Source organism: Taudactylus pleione, unplaced genomic scaffold, assembly GCF_031769625.1.
Source record: "Taudactylus pleione unplaced genomic scaffold, aTauple2 ptg000230l, whole genome shotgun sequence".
Classification (NCBI taxonomy): Eukaryota; Metazoa; Chordata; class Amphibia; order Anura; family Myobatrachidae; genus Taudactylus; species Taudactylus pleione.
This window is the reverse complement of record NW_028284632.1, coordinates 8171930-8190934: the sequence shown is the minus strand read 5'-3', so window position 1 is coordinate 8190934 and position 19005 is coordinate 8171930. Positions and strand designations below refer to the sequence as shown.

Here is a 19005-nt window from a genome sequence, read left to right as displayed (position 1 = left end):
CTGATGACGTATGCAAACACAAGTCCTGGTTACGTCATACCCGGATGTGGATTGCGGAAACAGATGAGAGGAGCAAGATGGCCTCCGTTACTCTGAGTGTTTGGCTAGCTGCGCTGTTATGTTTCACCCGAGGGGGGCTCGGGTCACTGGATACCCTCTTAGGGGACAGCTCGTCCTGTCATCATGTGTGTGAGGGCACCTACCCCCTGCACACCTATCCAGAGGTTAGTCATGGGCTAATACCCAACGCCCCACCCCAGAGGGTACCTCCTGTAGCTGTGTCCTGTATACAGGTAGCCTGGCTCTAGCACGCAGCTCCTGACTGAGGGATGTTACCAACCATGCAGCGGTGGGATTCGGGGTCTGTGATGATAACATGGGGTATTAGAATGGGACATTCGACTAAGTGGGACAGCATAGTGGCGTAGTAGTTAGCAGTACTGCCTCACAGCACTGAGGTCATGAGTTCAAATCCCGGTCATGGCCTGTCAGTGTGGAGTTTGTATGTTCTCCTTGTGTTTTGTTGGTTTCCCCTCACACACCAAAATATACCAGTAGGTTAATTGTCTCCTGACAAAAATGTGTGTGACTTTAGACCAGGGGTGTTAAACTCGTGCCCATCCAGCTGCTGTGGGATTACATATCCCAGCATGCTCTGCCACAGTTTTAGCATGCCCTAATAGCAGAACTGGCAGTGCATGCTGGGATGTGTAGTTTCACTGCAGCTGGAGGGCCGCAATGTTTGACACTACTGCTTTAGACTGTAAGCTCCAATGCACTGCTCTGTGTAAGTTAGTGGCGCTTTATAAATAAATCGTGATAAGTGCCCATCACCCACTTTGCCTCTAGTTGAAGATTTATCACTGTTCCCTCCAGACCCTGTGAAGAAGCCCAATTTTATTATTTTTGCTCTCCATCTACCATACTGCTCATCTCCTTGCAGGTCTTGGCCTCTCCATGTGCTTGGAAGGTCTCTAATATTCTGATATTTGTTATGGAAATGTAAGACTGAAATATAGTGCTAAAAATATTCATACATTATACCAATGGGTCAGTGTGCAAAAGTGGTTGTTTCAGTGAATGTCCTCTTTATATGCATACGTTAATAGATGTGTAGTTGTAAAGATATGCTGGATGCATGCACTGTATTAACATATGTGCGATGTTCCCAAATGCGGTCCTCAAGGCTCCCCAAAAGTTAAATTTTTAGCGATATCCATGGTTGAGCACAGGTGGTTAAATAACATTGACTGGGGTACTAATTAAGCCACCTGTGGTCAAGCATTGATATCCTTAAAACCTGGACTGTTTTTTATGTTTTGAGGAATATCTCAAATCCAACAATTTACAGGATCCCAAACAGCATGGATTTACTCAGGGAAGATCCTGCCAAACAAATCTTATTGACTGTTTTGACTGGGTGACCAAAGTAATAGATCAAGGGGAGGGCCGTAGATGTAACTTATCTAGACTTTAGTAAGGCTTTTGACACGGTCCCACATCGCAGAATGATAAACAAACTGGAAAGCTTGGGATTGGATTCTATGACTGTTGAATGGATAAGATTTTGCAAGATAGGAAACAGAGTTGTAGTAAATGAAGTGTATTTGCAGGAGGGAAAGGGGTAACCAGTGGAGTACCCCAGGGATCAGTACTTGGGCCAATGCTTTTTAATATCTATGTTGGTGATATTACAAATAATATTAAAGGGAAAGTATGCCTTTTTGCAGATGACACAAAAGTATGCAACAGGGTAGACACACCAGGAGGGGTAAAACAAATGACTGAGGATCTGGGTAGACTAGAGGAATGGGCAAGAACATGGCAACTACAGTTAAATGTCAAAAAAATGCAAAATCATGCACTTGGGTCCCAATAACCTAAAGGCTAAATATAGGATCAAGGACTCTATGGGCGGAATTCAATTGTTTTCGCGGCCCGCATCTCCCGTCTAAAGTGACAGGAGATCGCGGGCCACTATTCAATTGTGCCAGCTTTTCACGCTGATCGTACCCAAAGTGGTCGGGTTTAGCCGCGTAAATCGGCTAACCCCGACCAAAGTGCTGGGCGCGATTGCGAAAAGTGATGTTTGGGCGCCCAAACATGTCACTTTTCGCACATTTCAGCTCTCATCCCCCAGGGGCTGCGAGCTGAAATGTAGCGCTTGGCAGCTGATCGCGCCCGACAGGAGCAAGAATAGAATAGCTCCGTCGGGCGCGATAGGGGATGAAAACAATTGAATTCCGCCCTATATTGGAAAATACAGAGGAAAGGGATTTAGGAGTCACCATTTCAGATGACTTGATGGCAGGCAACCAATGCACCAAAGCAATATGGAATGCATTGGTTGCATAGGGAGAGGAATCATTAGCAGGAAAAAAGAAGTGACAAATAATGCCACCATGTAGGTCCTTGGTACGGCCTCATCTAGAATACAGCGTTCAGTCCTGGAGGCCATATCTCCAGAAGGATATAGACACATTAGAGACGGTACAAAGAAGAGCAACTAAAATGGTGCATGGCCTACAGCACAGAACTTACCCAGAAAGACTAAAATATCTTCATATGTATAGTTTGGAACAGAGAAGGGAAGGGGGGACATGATAGAAACTTTCAAATACATGAAGGGTTTTAACAAGTGACAGGAGGGAAGCATTCTTCAAAGGAAGAGATGTACACGAGGACATGCACTGAGAATGGAGGGAGGTAGGCTCAGAGGAAAAATTACTTCACAGAAAGGGTAGTGGATAAGTGGAATAGCCTCCCATCAGAGGTGGTTGGAGCTAAAACAGTGGAACAATTTAAACATAGGCATAAGAATATCCTTGGGAAACGTAAGGAGTAAATAGGGTTGAAGTTGCCTAAAGGATACATGAAAAGGGGCAGACTAGATGGGCCAAGTGGTTCTTATCTGCCGTCAAATTCTATGTTTCTATGAGGACTGAGTTTGGGATCCTCTGACATATGTGCTTCCATTCTCTTCATGGCCAGTGTATCCAACCTGGCCTGCTGTACTTATGACAAAGTTTCTCTATTGACAGATCTAATTGATTTATGCAATAATTATAGACCTATATTGGTATCACCTGATCACTAAATATTTCTATTTTCTTTGATGTTCACAACATGTTGTTTTTTCTTTTTGGTGTGTGTTTGTTGCTGCCAATACAGGTTTTTGTTTTACTGTTTGCTTAAGGCAGGCCACATAATCCGTACACAATGGTCAACAATGGGAATTGTTTGTTTGAAATGTCTGTCAGACAGTATTACTGAATGCTGCAACTTTCTTCTGTCACCTCTTTTGTATGCAAACTGAGAGCTCTCTCAGAACTGATCTAATCACTATACTGTAGCTTCTCCTACTGGCATCTGATAGTACTGTGCTCCCTCTGCCTGCTCTAGCAGTCTAATATCCACTCCTGGCTCAGCTTTGTCCTCTACCCCTAGACTGTAAGCTCTTGCGCATCAGCCTTGCCTGTACTTTGTTCAGGTTTTGTATGATTTGCCATTCTGACGCTGCAGAGTCTAATGACACCTTAGAAATAAATGATAATTGGTAGTGGCACATTTTATAGTCTTGACACTCTAACATTATTGGAAACCAGAAAAACAAGTCACATGTGACAAATTCCACTTGCCTGTAATTGTGAGACATAGATATTCAGAACTGAAATAAAATATTTGGCTGGCCTGCCCCTGCTGAGGACACTTACATATTCCAACAGACATCTTTGTTCTTCAGGAATGCGCATTTCTATCATTTTCAGGAACATCAACTTATTACTACATCAGTATTTTGCCCTTTTTCAAGGTGCAAAGCCGTCACTCAAAATGCAGAACGTGCCACTAAAATCATAACAGCAGAATGACTAAGGCGACTTTCCCCTTACCATCCCCATAACTTTAGAGGTTCGTATCAGTTAACCGCGAATTGCAGGCTCAATTTAATGGAATGTGAATCCTCCTATACATCGCAACCACAGTCCCCAGGTGTTTTAATCATTCCCATAAAGTAATGGAGTCAGTTCACTCTTTCATTTTGCTGTTATTATGTGAAAGCTTAAGCTGGGTACACACTACGTGATCCATTGCACGATCTATCATTCTGACGAGGATCAGAACAATATATTGTGCAGATCGCATAGTGATGAACGAGTCCATACTGCTAAATGCGCACCCTGCTGAATCAGGCCCTCAGTCACACACAAATATGTGTCGCATATCAAACTAACATTGTGACTTAGACATATTTTCAGCAAAAAAGACGCCCAGCGTTGGCAAAGTCTCATGGGACAGGGCGCACCGACAGGGATTGTTTGGCATGACTGCAGCAAAGAGGAGCGGAGACAGATCTGTACTCTGGGATTTTCAGCTCTTTTACAAATCTGTCCTAGGCCCGTATTCAATTAGCGGCGAAAAGTCGGAATCTGCGAAAAAGTATCGCGGATGACGTCTTTCGCCAAGCGGAAACTTTTCACCGTATTCAATTGCAAAGACTTTTCGCGTACGCGGAAAGTCAATGCAATGTAATAGGCTAAAAAGTTTCGCCTATGAATAGCATTTGGGGTGCAAAGGTGCGGAAACCATTCAGCACCCTTGGGATAGCCCCCCAAAGGATAACTGCTTAAAAAAAAAAAACTAAAAAAAATAAGGAATGACCCAAAAAATTACTTAAAAAAGGGGGCAAAAAAGTACAAGGTGGGGGTTCACAATTAAAAAGTAGCAAAATAGACATTAGGGGGGTCTGCAAGTATGGATGAGGTTTTTTTTTTTTATTGCAGGTGCTTGCTGAAGGTGCGTTTTTGACGTCACTTAAAACTTCACTTTAACAGCGAATTTAAACCGTGCTTGCACCCATTTTCATGTACCCCAAATTTGACAGGATTACTTATTTTCACCAAAAAAAAACTGCTTAATGCTATTCCTCACCACCACTTGTGCAAAGACGCTATATAGAGGCAATTGAAAGCACTTAAGTACCCCAGATAGCTCCACGGGGGCTAATCGGGGACATCTATACTGATCCTAAATGTTAGTGTATCTGTTGGGGGGTGTTAGGCCGATTTCCCCATCCCTGACAGCACTTTTTGCCTGTTTGAGCTTCGCCGGTGCGCGGTTGCGCGTACTTTGGAATTGAATAAGGCAAATAGCGATGGTGCGCCCGATTTAGTTTCTGTGGCCAAAACACGCAATGTAGTCAAAGTGCGGCAGGTGGAAAAGTATCGCGGGTGCGAAACTAATTTAATACGGGTCTTAGTATGAGTTTTGCCAAAATTAGAGTAAGTTACTCTGAAAGACACATTGATTGGGTGCTCACACAAAGGACTGATCTAAGTTGCATCTGATTTTAAGTAAATTTGCCAATTCCAGGCTGCAAATGTTAAACATATGAATAAAAAAAATATTTTGGTGATTATCAATGGTAATCCAATTTGTGAGCACAAAACAAACCCAAAAGCAAGTTTATTAAAAAGAAAAAAAATGATGATATTCCCAGCCTAAAGAATTGCCGGGTCTATATTGTTTTGTAATTTACAGGTATCTGTGATATTTTGTAACCATGGACTTTGATCTCTGTCTGCAGGAGGAGGAGCTGTTTGCCTGTCACCGAGGCTGCCGTCTCTTCTCTATCTGTCAATTTGCTGTGGATGGAGATGACCTGAACAAGACAAAGGTGGAATGTGATTCAGGTGATGACATTTAAATGTTCTGTAGTTTTTCAGTGGCCACCAAGCCTAAATTAGTCAACCTTCTGTTTTATAATAAACCAAAGCACAAATGTATGTAATGTTTTCTGTACAATGTAATGGCTCATATACAGGTAATGTACACATGCAAGTTGATTATAATCGGCATGGTAGAATTGGCGTCGGTAGATAAGCACTGTTGGTCTCTTTGTTAGTGCAGTCAGGGGATGACCGTTCAAACAGCAATGGAGCCAGAAGGGTAGAATGGGTGGACCACATCCAATTTGGTCACCCACGTGTTTGGACAAATTGAGCGATAATCCTGTTGCTTGATCCCTCTGCGGCCAGCTTTACTTTTTTCATATAAAACTTAAGTACTAGATTTATTGGTCCATTTAGCAGTTAGCAATATACGTACATTCCTCTGTCTTGATGCCATGTGGTCATAGAAGCATCTTACATGTGTACCAACGAAGGGCTTGTCACATTTTGTGCGACAAATCGCATCAAGTATATCACATGTAGCAGAAATATACCAGTCATCCTCTATATACCTCACCAGGAACCATTTGTACCTTTATGAGATTGGATACATTTGGTAATGTATTTGTTGCGCTGCTGTCACCTACTTAAAACTTTGAAGCAAGCTAGCCTGGTGTTGAGACATAGCTGAAGACTACAGAAGAAGAGGGAAAAGATTGCATGCTGCTTATCCAACTTGACTTGAGGCATGCAATTTAATTGCATTACAGTCTTTGGCTATATTAGCTTTTCATAGTATATTTAATTCCGCAAGTACTGAATGTGTCTGTCATTTCCGTATAGCCTGTGTGGAAGCTTATCCCAAGTCCAATGAGCAATATGCTTGTATCCTGGGCTGCCACAGTCAGATGCCTTTTGCAGAGAAACGACAAGAAGAGGCAAGTACATTTTGTAGCTTATATGTCTGGTGGTTATGGCCCTTATTTCCATGTATCTGTCCTCTTTATAACAAATGAGTGATTTAGGTGAAGTTTTTTTTTTTTATTAATTCTTACAGCTGATCGAAATGGTGCCTAGGATCCACATCCTCTTCCCTCTAACTATGGTCAGAGCTTTCTGGAGTGACATGATGGATTCTGCCCAAAGTTTCATGACATCATCCTGGACCTTCTACATACAGGAAGATAACGGACGCATTATTGTAGTCCAGGTATGCAATAGGCTTTCCAGTGAGGACTTTTAAATTGAGTAACATTTATATAGGAAGAAATATAAAGATGTAGCAGCTATTTTTGATAGTTCGAGAGCCTAATGGAGCATTCGTCACACAATGTGCTAATCACTCCTGTATATATCAAGCCACACCAAACACCTATACTTGTTTGTGACTGGTTAGTAATGCTGGATACACACTAGGCCGACCTACCTGACGATTGGTAAGTGCATGTACACTTACCAACCGTCCGTCCAATGTATCTGGCCTGACGTCACTATTGGGCGGGCATTTAAATTTACTTGCCCAGTTGAGCTGCCACTCACCGCCGGGTCGTACACACCAGTAAATGCACATATATATCTGCAGATATATCTGCCATCTTCTGTGCTGCACAGCAGATGCGAAGACAAATCGGGGGTACACACCCGCTGACGCGCTCATGATATATCGGCCATTTGATTGAACAGCCGTTGTATCGCCCAGTTTGTACCAAGCTTAACAGTTTAGCACACTTAATTCACACTGCCATACACCAGATAATGCCATTTGTTTTTTTTTACAAAAGGCTACTGCACCTGTAGTAAAAAATATTATCTAAGAACATTGAAAAGAAAACACTTAACCTGCAAACCACAGTATGATTTGAAAATAAAAGAATCTATTTAGCTTAGCAGACCTGAAACCGTACGTAACTACTTAGGGCAAACTCTGTAAATTCAGAAGTTTAATTGAATCGTGAATGCAAAAGTTTTGGTTTAGTTTTAGGTTGCAATTACAGAGGACCATCCTATTACATTAAATTCTGCTCCACGTGATTGTTTGACTCATTCATTTTGAGTGAAGTAGCTCTTTCACTCCACTACCCATCCTGCGTCTATGCCCTGTCTACCAGAAGGTAAGGGGGAGGATCTGTGGGCAAATTAAAACCAACAAGGTGAACGTGTTCTTAAAATATACCTTGGGTAAGGGAAATTGCCACGAAGTTTGTAGCTGTTGTGAAAATAAAAGGTTTCGGGGAAAAGGGTACAAAGAGTAGCCAGAACCTCATTGCCAGTTAAAGTTGCATCGCCAAGATTTTCTGGTTATCCACTAATAGGTGTTCTTAGAACACAGAATGCAGGAACTCCTATAACTTACACTAATGTCTGCCTTAGATTGTACGGTACAATTATGACCTGTTGCTGCACAAATATGGGGATATTACTCTGGCAATATATTCTGTGTAACTGTGTGTTTTAATATGGTGGGATTATAAGCGTATTATTACCTATTTTTGTTTTGTGTATTCTTTTACTTGACCTGTTCAGTCTCAGCCAGAAATCCAGCAAATGCCACCGATGCATCTAGAGAACCCATCAGCGAGATCGAACATGCTGGACTCATTGTCCTGTAAGTCTCCTGATACAAGGATTGATTAGATTGTTTATAATGCAGATTTGGCTTCTCTTGTTACATTGTGTAAGGAACTCCACCAGTCACCTGTTTCGTTTTCGGCCCAGCAGCAGACTTGATGCCTGGCGATTCAGTCGGAGAGGGCCCTTGGAGCCGAAGAGCTGGTCTTCTGGAGTTAGAAGGAGGAGAGGGCATTATGAAATGTTTCTCTATGTAAGTCAGTAACATCCAAACTGTGTGATCTCCTATAATTCTTCTATGCATTAAGCTGTTGTCCTACAGACTTTATAGAACTAGAAGAACAATGCTTGCTGATGGGGTAGGGAACACTTACTGTCACACGAGACATTCAGCTGTGTAAACACTAATGTGCCACATCAGCCTTAAAGTCTGAATCGGGATGTAGTTAGGAAGCCGGCAGTCGAAATGCCGACCACCGGCTTCCCGGCTTCCAGACTAATGAAATCCTGACTCCTATCATCAGCCCCACGACGAAATCCCGACGCCCAGCTTACTGATCGTACTTAAGCCGGGCGTTGCCAGCGGATAGCCGTGGGGGGTGAGGGTTAGGTTTAAGGGCTATCGGGGGGACTTGAGGTTAGGCATCCCCGCGGGACGGTTAGGCTAGCGGAAGGGTGGGTTAGGGTCCGGCACCCCTGGGGGGAGGTTAGGGTTAGGCACCCCCCGGGAGCATTAGGTTTAGGGTGCGGGGTGGAGGGGTTAGGTTTAGGCACCCCAGGGGAAGGAGGTTAGGGTTAGGTACCATTAAAGGAGGGTTAGGGGGGGAGAGGGTAGGGTTAGGTAGTTTACTTACCTCTGTCGGGATCTCCTGCTGCTGGCTTTCCGGCGTCGGTATGTCATCCGCCGGGCTTGGATCCGGCGTTATGACATACAGATTCCGTCTGAATCATGCTACTTACTTTGTGTAAAATAAACCATGGACAGGCCCAGAAAGGTTGCCAATAATAGGGTGGATGATGATTCACAGAGGGAATCAGGAGGGACCAGTCAATGGAAATATGGGGAAAGTAACAGGTCCAGATGAAAACCAGCCCATCAATATCTCCATGTTATTTGTGTCAGATTAATAAAGTATAGGAGGGAGAACCTGATAACTCAGCTTGCCAGGCAGCTGCCTGTCTCCTCTGATGTACTAGTGGATTTATGGAAGTTCTATACTTCTCTATATGTATATTGCTGTAATTTAGCTGGGAAAAGTACTGATATTTACCATCTGGCACAAAGAGCAGAAAAATCTGCTCAGTGGCACTTTAAAAGCTGGAAAATTAAGTATCGATTCAGAGACGCTCGTAATTCAGCTGCAGATGCAGCCGCATAGGGTGCTGAGAAATAAATGCGGTTCCCACCAGCGGCACAAACCGCCATTACAAGGAAAATATACACTCTCCTCCCCTTGACCTGCTGATTGGCCAGTGAGCTTCCCGGAGCATGGAAAGAGTGGGAAAGCACACTCTCCTCCCCCTACTCTGCTGACTGGCTGGAGCACGTACTGTGGGACACTTCCTTTTAGTTTTTTGTTACCCAACTGTCATTGTGGGAGACAGACTCGTAATTAACTGGCTACACAGTTTGCGAAGCACTGATCTATATCACCACAACCTTGCACTTTCATTCCTTGTATTTATTATTATTATTATCCTTTATTTTTATAGCGTTGTGCAGCGCCTTACAAAATTAGCACAGCAAGAAAACAGTGACTTACAGTACAAAATAATAAATGACAGGAACATGGTTTATAAACATTGCTGCATCCATAACACTCAAGCAGCAGGGTGACAGCAACCAAAGGTTAGATGCTGTTATAGGGAGTATAAGATAGTGCAGCAGTTCTCAAACTGTGGGTCATGACCCCAAAGTGGGTCGCGGCCATCTCAGCTTGGGGTCGCGACTCACATGGGGTGAGGTTGATAACCCCTCTGAGAAGAGTGAAACCAGTTGAACTGTCTATTATTTCAGACTCCTCTGATCACTGGCTGAGAGATCCAAGGAGTCATCAGGCAGCCCCGTCCCACCCCAGTGCTCAGCTTCTATTGTCCTCCTGCCCAGCAGCAAAAACTGACACACAGGCAGCAAGCCTCAGCAGCAGAGAGACTCAGAGAAGCCATCTGCCAGACTCTCTCTGCAGTCTGTGCATATGTTGTTAAGTAAGTGCAGCCTGGTGGATCACTGCTGCCAGGGTGGGAGGACACAGAATGTATGTTGATTGCTGTGTAGGGAGAAGAAACTTCAGCAGGAGGAATGAGGGGAGTGTTGAGCATAGACCCTATGGGGGAACACGCAGTGTGGGAACTGGAGGGGGGAGCAGAAAAATCTAATTTATTAAAAACCCATTGCCTCCCACGTCATCCACTGTCTCTCCCTTGAAACGCATTGCACCCTCTGTCTTTCTCATCTACTACCTCCCCCTGTCACCCACTGCCGCCACTACCTCCCCAGTCACTCATTGTCTTCCCTGCCACCCTTTGCTGCTAATTGCCACCCACTGCCGCCTCCTGTCACTCACTGCCATCCTCTGCTTCTCCCTGCCACCAACACCCTCTGCCTCCCCGTCACCCACTGCTTCTCCCTATTACTCACTGCCTCCTATGTCACCTATTGCCTTCCCAGTCACTCTCTGCCTTTCCATGCCATGATCTGCCTCCCCCCTATCACCCTCTGTCTCTCCCTGTCATCCAGTCACCCCCTGCAACCCTCTGTCTCTCCCTGTCACCCTCTCCCTCCCCATGTGAGCCACTCGTTCTCCCTGTTACCCACTGCCTCCTATGTCACCCTTTGCCTCCCCAGTCACCCACTGTCTTTCCTGACACCCTATGCTGCTCCTTGCCACCCACTGCTTCACTCTTTCACCCACTTCCTCCCCCTGTCACCCACTGCTTCTTGCTGCCACCCACTGCCTCCCCCTCACCCACTGCCATCCTTTGCTTCTCCCTGCCACCCACTGCCTGTCCGTCACCTGACACCCTCCGCCTACTCCCTGTCACCCACTGCTTCTCCCTATTACCCCCTGCCTCCTATGTCACCTATTGCCTCCCCAGTCACCCTCTGCCTTCATGGTATCCTCTGCCACCATCACCCACTGTTTCTCCCTGTTATCCACTGCCTCCTACGTCACCCTTTGCCTCCCCAGTCACCCACTGTCTCCCCAATGACTCTCTGCCTCACCTTGCAGGGACAGGGGCTTCGAAAGGAGCTCGTCCCTGCAATGTCTAAATGAAATGATCGCATTACGCAGTGGCGTAAGTTCATACCAGATGCCCGGAGGCAAGTTATTATTTTTGTGCCCCCCTAAAACAAAAGGGAAAATAAATGTGGTGCATATCTATCTATCTATCTATCTATCTATCTATCTATCTATCTATCTATCTATCTATCTATCACTTATGCACAAAAACACTAATATAGAATAGCCTTAAGTGGGATGACTATATTGTGGGCAATAGAGGCGCCTCCATTGTCTCCCATAGTTCTGCCCCTGCATTAGCAGATACCTCACTTCAGTTTCCATAGTCTACTGTGTCTCCATAGTGCTACTGTGCATGAGCGGTCTGCTGACCACGCATGTGTAGCAGTCATTCTGCAGTAACTTGCTGGGGTCCTGTAATAATTTTTATTGTTAGACGGGGTCCCAGAGCAAAAAAGTTTGAGAACCCCTGAGATAGTGTAAGTAAGGGAAACAAGAAGGACATGAGGGAAGAGGGCCCTGCTCATGAGAGCTTACAGTCTAAAGGGGAGGGGTAGATAGTGAGGAAGGAGCACGGAGCAGTGGGTTAGGATGAGAGCTGGACTGACTGGAAATACAGTAAGTGGAAGAGGCTACACCGATATTTGTTTTCTGTGGTGATGAAGCCCATTTCAGATGGGCACTTTTTATTGGAGGCCAAAAAACAATGGGATCTCTGTCGAACGTATATACTTGTTTTCATGGGTTCCTCAAATTTCATACTTTTCTTTTTTTTTTTTACTAGTTTCAAATCATATTCCGCTTTTGTTTTGTGTAACATGAGCAGACACCTGCCTTTTCTGTATGTTTTATGTACTGCCACGCACTCATACATATGGATTCTGTGACCTCTCCACTCACCCGTTCTTGTCACATTTAGCTAGGGGTAGATTTACTAAGGCTTCTAATAATGAAAAGTGGAGTTGTTGCTCATAGCAACTAGATTTTATGTAATCATTTCTCTATTCTAGAAAATGATACAGCAACTCTGATTGGTCGCTATGAGCATCAACTCCACCCCTTAGTGCAGTGGTTCTCGAACCTTTTCGAATCACGGCGCCCTGTAGTATCAGCATTTTTTCCATGGCCAAAAGTTTGTTATTGAGGAATTCAGCAAAAATTAATAAAGTAAATTGTGCTTATAGGTCACCCTTAGGCTCAGTTATGTGGTGGTGACAGGGCTGCGCTTCTTTTGGTCGCCATATTTTTTTGATTGGCAGCCATTAGTTCTGGTTTTGCTTATTACGCTGACTAACTATCATTTTATATGGTACTGGACCACCAACCCGAGGCACCCCTGCAAGTACCCCGAGGGACCCAGTTTGTGAACCACTGCCTTAGTGTATTTTGTCACAAGATCATTTTTATTTTATTTTTTTTTGGCAATTGAGTTAAACAGATGGATTATATAGTACGTGACCAGTGTTTGGATTTTACAATAATGTGTTTTGTTTATTTTATTTAGGAATTCTAACTGGCTCCTCACAGCGACACTGGTCCTGTCTATCCTGGTGTTGATTTGGATCTGCTGTGCTACAGTAGCTACAGCATCAGATCAGTATGTCCCTATCGAGGTAAGCTCAGTCCTTCACTACGGAATGTCCTTGGGGAATCAACAGCTCAACATACGCTGGTAACCGGTCTATAGCCTGTATTGTCTACTGATGACCAGTTGTACAACATAATAATGACCTTAATTCTGCATGGAAAAAAAAAGAAAATTATTATCCTCGCTTTTATGGATATTTAATACTTACAGTATGTGGAACATTCTATTGTTTACCAAATGCTAATTTGTAGCATAACTTGTTTATGCATTTTTCCATCTATTTGACACAGTTGAGTGTCTTCTTTCTCCCTATTGTAAAGCAACTAGGTAACAAGCTGTCTTGGAAAATATTATGGGGTAGATGTACTAAGCCTTGGAGAGAGAGAAAGTATCAACCAATCAGCTCCTAAATCTCATTTCACAATTGAAAAATGACAGTTACAGATGTGTCCTCATACATCTAGCCTCAATACGCCATGCAGCACGGCTTGCCTGGTGCGAATGAGCCGCCAGGTCCCATGAGATTCTGCTAGTGCCAAGCATATTTTATTCGCGCAATGCAATGTGGCTAGGAGGCACCAGCAGACTGTGCTGAGTAATTTGATATGCGACACTTCTATATCTGTGTGCGTCTGAGTCTGTATATGGACCACAACGGGACTTGGAATGAAAAACGCTGTGGCTGCTACATTGTAGCACTTCGTATACAGATTCAGAGACTCAGGTGCACACATACAAGTATATACAAGTTTCACATATCAATCAGCACAGTCTGCTGGTGCGTCCTAGTTGCTCGGACTGTGACTTAAATGCATTTTCGGTGGAAAAAGATGCAAAAAAGACACCCGGTGTTAGCAAAGTCTCACGGGACCTGGCGTGCTGAGAGAGGTTTATTGGCGCTACTGCAGCAAAGATGTACACGTCTGTAGGAGCTGATTGGTTGGTAATTTATCTCTCTCCAAGGCGTGATACATCTGATATATTGATCATGACCCAGCTGGCTCTCTGCTGCAGATAATAGGAGGTGCACCCTGCTATTTGCTGTAGGCGACGGGAAATGTTCAAGGAGGGGTTTTGTAGTGGGACGGGTTTATGGACTGAATGCCTAAAAGTGGGCAGCCTCATTCAATATGGAATTATTTGTTCGTCAGTTTGTCAAACGTGCAAGCTACGGTCTCCTCATTCTGCACGATTTATAAGTGTGGTGCAACATGCAATGATTACATGAATTTCATAAATAATATTCAAAACGGGGTAGTGGGCCACACACTTAGCAATTCACTTTAAGAGCTTTAATATTTGTAATAACCTTTTAGTACATAGTGCCAGCATATTATATAATGCTTTACCAGGAATGTTTATCAACCACATCATTCCGGCCCCTAAATCTCCTGCCATATACACACTAGCATCAATGTTATCAAGCCAACTAGTCTACCAGTATAGTTTTTGGAGAGTGGGAGGAAACCTGACCGGCCAAGTTTGAGGGGATTCCTCTGGGTGCTCCAATTTACTCCCACAATACAAAATAATACTGGTAGGGTAAGTGTTAAGAAATGGGGCAGGGACTGATGTGAATAACCGATATTCTTTGTACTGCGTGGTTAGTGGCGCTATATAAATAAATGGTATTAATAATAATCTGCGTGAAAGGTGCCTTCTTATAAGCCGCAATGCTTTTTGTTAAGTGTTATGCAATAAGTAGCAGCGTAATATGGAGTCCAGCACACTGGGAGTCTGGGCAAACAATTTTATATGATCTGAACAATCAGCGTTTCCGTAGCTACAATCGGTTATCTTGGTACATTTTCTGTGCATAAACCACAAACGTAAACATTAGTGAATGCAGTTTGTTTGGTACTAATATGTGAAATCTCCACATCATAGATTAAACCTGTTCATCAGGTTTTTCTTTTTTTTATTGTTGTTATTATTGCTATTATTATATTATTTTGTTTTAACTAGTTAAAATTACCCTTTAAAAGAGATGTTAGCCCTCAGCTTGTATATGTCTTGTATTTTTAAGTAAGACCGTACATTTTTTAATATGGTGTCAATGCACTACACACAGCAGTTGTGGCCATTTATTTGCATCTAGCGAAATCGTTGGTTCCTGATGTATAAGCTGCATTTGGGTGTGGATTGATAGATGGACAGTAAAGCTGGGTACACACTGATAGATATATCGCCTGTTCAAACGAACAGGCGATATATGTATAGTATATAGCAATTCAGAGGTATTAGTTGCAAACATTTGCAATATATGATTAAGCGCCGGGCCAGCGTCAAGGCTCCTCTATACCGGCGTCCCTAACATTAAGGGGTTCACATCCGAGGCACAGGGCAGCCCAAAAGAATCCAGCCAAGGACCACTCCCAGGGCATCACACGAAAAATGGAAGAAAGTTGATAGTGAAGTGTAAAGTATAGATGTGTCAAGATAATCAATAAGTGTTAATATAAGAGAGAATTAAAATTACGTAAATAATAAACAAATAGAAAGGTGATGAAAAAATATCTATGTGAATTAAGTGGTGATGCCCTGAAAAATGCCCAGCCAGAGCCACTCTGGGGGCCCCACGCCCAAACACTCACCCCAAAATAATTATTGCTACAAAATAGTAGCACTCACTCTGGGTCATATAATTACAATTAATATGCTGCATAATAACAGCACATGTATAAGCTGAGAGCTGACTCACCTAGGAGGTACCCCAAAAACCTCCAAATGGCACTATACGGACCAGCACATCCTCCCAATGCTGGCTCCCTTCATGCCTCTCAGAACTGCAAATAGAAAGTATGGTGGTCGCTCACTACAGGGGGCACAATGCTGGGGGCACAATGCTGGAGGCATTACAAAGGTCTTAATACTGGGGGCATTCTATCGGGGGCTTACTACTGGGGGCACTACTAGGGGCATTACAGGGGGCTTACTACTAGGGGCACTACAGGGGGCTTAGTACAGGGGCCTTACTACTGGTGGCACTACAGGGGCCTTACTACTGGGGGCATCATATGGGGGCATTACAGGGGCCTTACTACTGGGGGCATCATATGGGGCACTACAACGACCTTACTACTGGGGGCACTGCATAGTGAAACACTACTGGAGGCACTGCAAAGGGGGACCATTACTGGGGGGTACTACATAGGCGGGCACTGCATAGGGGGACCACTACACTGGGGGCATTGTATAAACGGGACTGGATAAGGGGGCGGCGGAAGCTGGGGGGGGAGGGGTGGTACATTTTAATTGGGGGGGCGGCACCAAAATGTATCTTGCTTCCGGGCACCTGGGATGAAGTTACGCCACTGGCAATACATTAAATGCATACATTTCTATTGCAACGTCTGTGGTGTTTGCACTACTTTTTCCAACTTTTACTGGCTTTGTTTAGTGGTTGGGGTCTGGAAATCCTCACACTGCAGAAGAGAGTCCTTTACTGGTACAGAATGGCAGTGTAACTAGATTAATGGGTCCTCAACTGCAGCTTGCTATATTGGAATTCTGTCCATCATGGTTCCGAGTCATTGGGGTATATTTACTAAGGTCCGGGTTTCTAGAAGTTTGGATGTTGCAACCAATCAGATTCTAGTTCTCCTCCAGAAAGTACTAGATACATAAGTAGAATCTGGTTGCTATGGGCAACATCTTCACTTCTAAAAACCCGCACTTTAGTAAATATACCCCATTGCCTTCTGTTTAGCTGTCTATACAGTGCCTATATCAGGTTGTGCCATCCACAGACTTTGGCACAATGTGAAGGCAGACACTGGGGATAAGCCAATATACATTAGAAGGAAACAAAAAAATGTTCTGTACTCTCTTCAGTTTGGTTACTGTCAGTTAACTTTCTATGGCAGTTGCAGCCATCAATGTATATCGTTATTGAAAACAATTATAACTATATAGCTGTATTTGTAATTGCATGCCTATATGTCTTGCAGAAGCTGAGTATATATGGTGATATGGAATACCTGAATGAGCAAAAGCTTCACAAATACGCTCCTTCATCACTTGTAATTGTCCACGGCGTTCCCCAAGAAAATGAAGAGGCCGGACCCTTACCAACCAAGGTGGACTTGGCCAAGTCTGCTATATAACCCAGTATTCCTCCCCCTATTTCTTCTCTCAATCTGTCACGATGTGGATTTGTAGAGTTGATACAGAATGACACAATCTTCCCCATCAGATTTACATACTCCTGGAGACTTGGGTGGAATGGGAGGCCCTAATCTGTATTGTATGTTCCGATCTAGAACTGGCTAGTCTCGGGGATGTGGGCATAATATTTTAATTTTTTGTTATTGGGATGGATAGTTTTTTTTCCCTTGACTGTAAACCTTTTCTTGCACAGGTAGGTTATTATAGTAATGCTCTTGGTTTGAATTTGCTTTGCTCTCATCTTCTATACGGCACAGTAATGCCTTGTTCCCAGGCTTTGCGGATGTGTGATCTGTGTCTCTTGCATTAGCAGATTGCTTTGTCACTCTTTGTGTACAGTCACATCAGAAGCTGCGATCTGTAAAACCCTCTTGTGTGTTCTATATGAAATGCAACAGAGCATCAGAAGCAAATCACCCTTGTTAATGAATCTTATAATGAGTTGGCCAAAGCTTATACGGAGGTTTGGCACGAGTGGAATTTCAGTTTAGTTTAGAAATCTTAAAAAAAACAGATAATAAATTGCACAGACACTTTCCTATGTTCTAAAATATGAAGTATAAAATAAATATCAGGTTAGGCAGAGGTAAGCAGCATATGGCTCTCCTACTTTTGTGGAACTGTAAATCCCAGCATCTCTGATGTGAGGCTCCCAGGCCATGCTTACACATAGCTGGTGAACCATAGGCTGTTTATCTCTGATATTAGAATAAAAAAAAATTCTAGTTGATGTTATTTGTACTTGCTAGTGGACTAACATAACAACGCTCCTCAAATAGAAATACAGAGGAAGAGGAACACGAACTCAAAGAAAAACTCTACACAATAGAAGATCATTAACTGCCACTGATCTCTTGCTAAACAAAATATTGGGATGTGGGATTTTTGAGTTTGTAAAATTGAAGTTTTCCTGTAATAAAATGTAATCACTAAATGTGATACCTACAGGTCCTGAACCACCTTCTTCTCTGTTTTGTAAACTTGTAAGTTGCAGAGGGGGGAATAATTGGGGAAAGTACTATGCATGGTAAGTCAAGCTCACATGTTTCCATTTAGAACTTAGACGCAGAATACACTGGATACTAAACTTCTAGATATACCAAGACTTACCCCAATGTGACAATAAAGCTGGGTACACACTCCGGCGATGTCGTGCCAATTTGCCATTTTGTAATGAAAATCGCTTTCATCGTACAGTGCGTACGTCCAATATGCGTGCTCCCGCGGTCACATGCGATGTCCTCAAACCTGCTGACATCGCTAGCGACATGGTACACATCGCCTAGTGTATATGGCCAACCGGACGACCAGGTGATATGTCGTTCCAATTTGGCCTCTGTGACGTCCCCTCTTGCCACTCCCAGCCAGTGATCTTAATGATGGTTGTTCTAGTGTGCACAACAGCAATGATAAATCGTACACGGCCAAACAATACAATATATCGTTCGGTCGTTCACAAGTTTCCAGTGTGTGTACGCTCAATATCGTTAGGGTTCAAAGGAAATCGTCTGAATGATTGCTGGTTGTCTCAGTGTGTACCCAGTTTTAAGAGAGTGCATATCGCGTGTGTTTCTATTATGATCATAGTTTGCAAATGGAATGACCGCTGTGTCAGCTACACCTGCCTGATAGGGAGTCACTCCCCCATTAGCACTGTAGACAGGCTGAAGTTGTGTGTGTAGTAAGTGCAGCATACGGCTACTGTAAAAACCAAAGTGTCCCATACTGATTAATGTGCTTGAGCTCTACTCCGTATACATTGTTTTGTCCC

The 19005-nt window shown here is 43.6% G+C and overlaps 1 protein-coding gene across 2 annotated transcripts; it reads left to right on the top strand.

Moving 5' to 3' along the window:
* The first annotated feature begins 22 nt into the window (after window positions 1-22).
* On the top strand, window positions 23-18190 carry TMEM59 (transmembrane protein 59). 2 transcript variants are annotated; one of them, XM_088479317.1, is made up of 8 exons: window positions 23-224; window positions 5585-5690; window positions 6513-6607; window positions 6727-6879; window positions 8193-8274; window positions 8385-8490; window positions 12984-13092; window positions 17018-18190. In XM_088479317.1, the coding sequence occupies exons 1-8, from the start codon at window positions 45-47 to the stop codon at window positions 17171-17173; spliced, it is 987 nt and encodes a 328-aa protein (XP_088335443.1). In that variant the 5' UTR covers window positions 23-44; the 3' UTR covers window positions 17174-18190. The 2 variants fall into 2 exon arrangements, with proteins under 2 accessions (XP_088335443.1, XP_088335444.1); XM_088479318.1 differs by having other exon boundaries at window positions 24-224; window positions 8388-8490.
* Window positions 18191-19005: the final 815 nt, after the last annotated feature.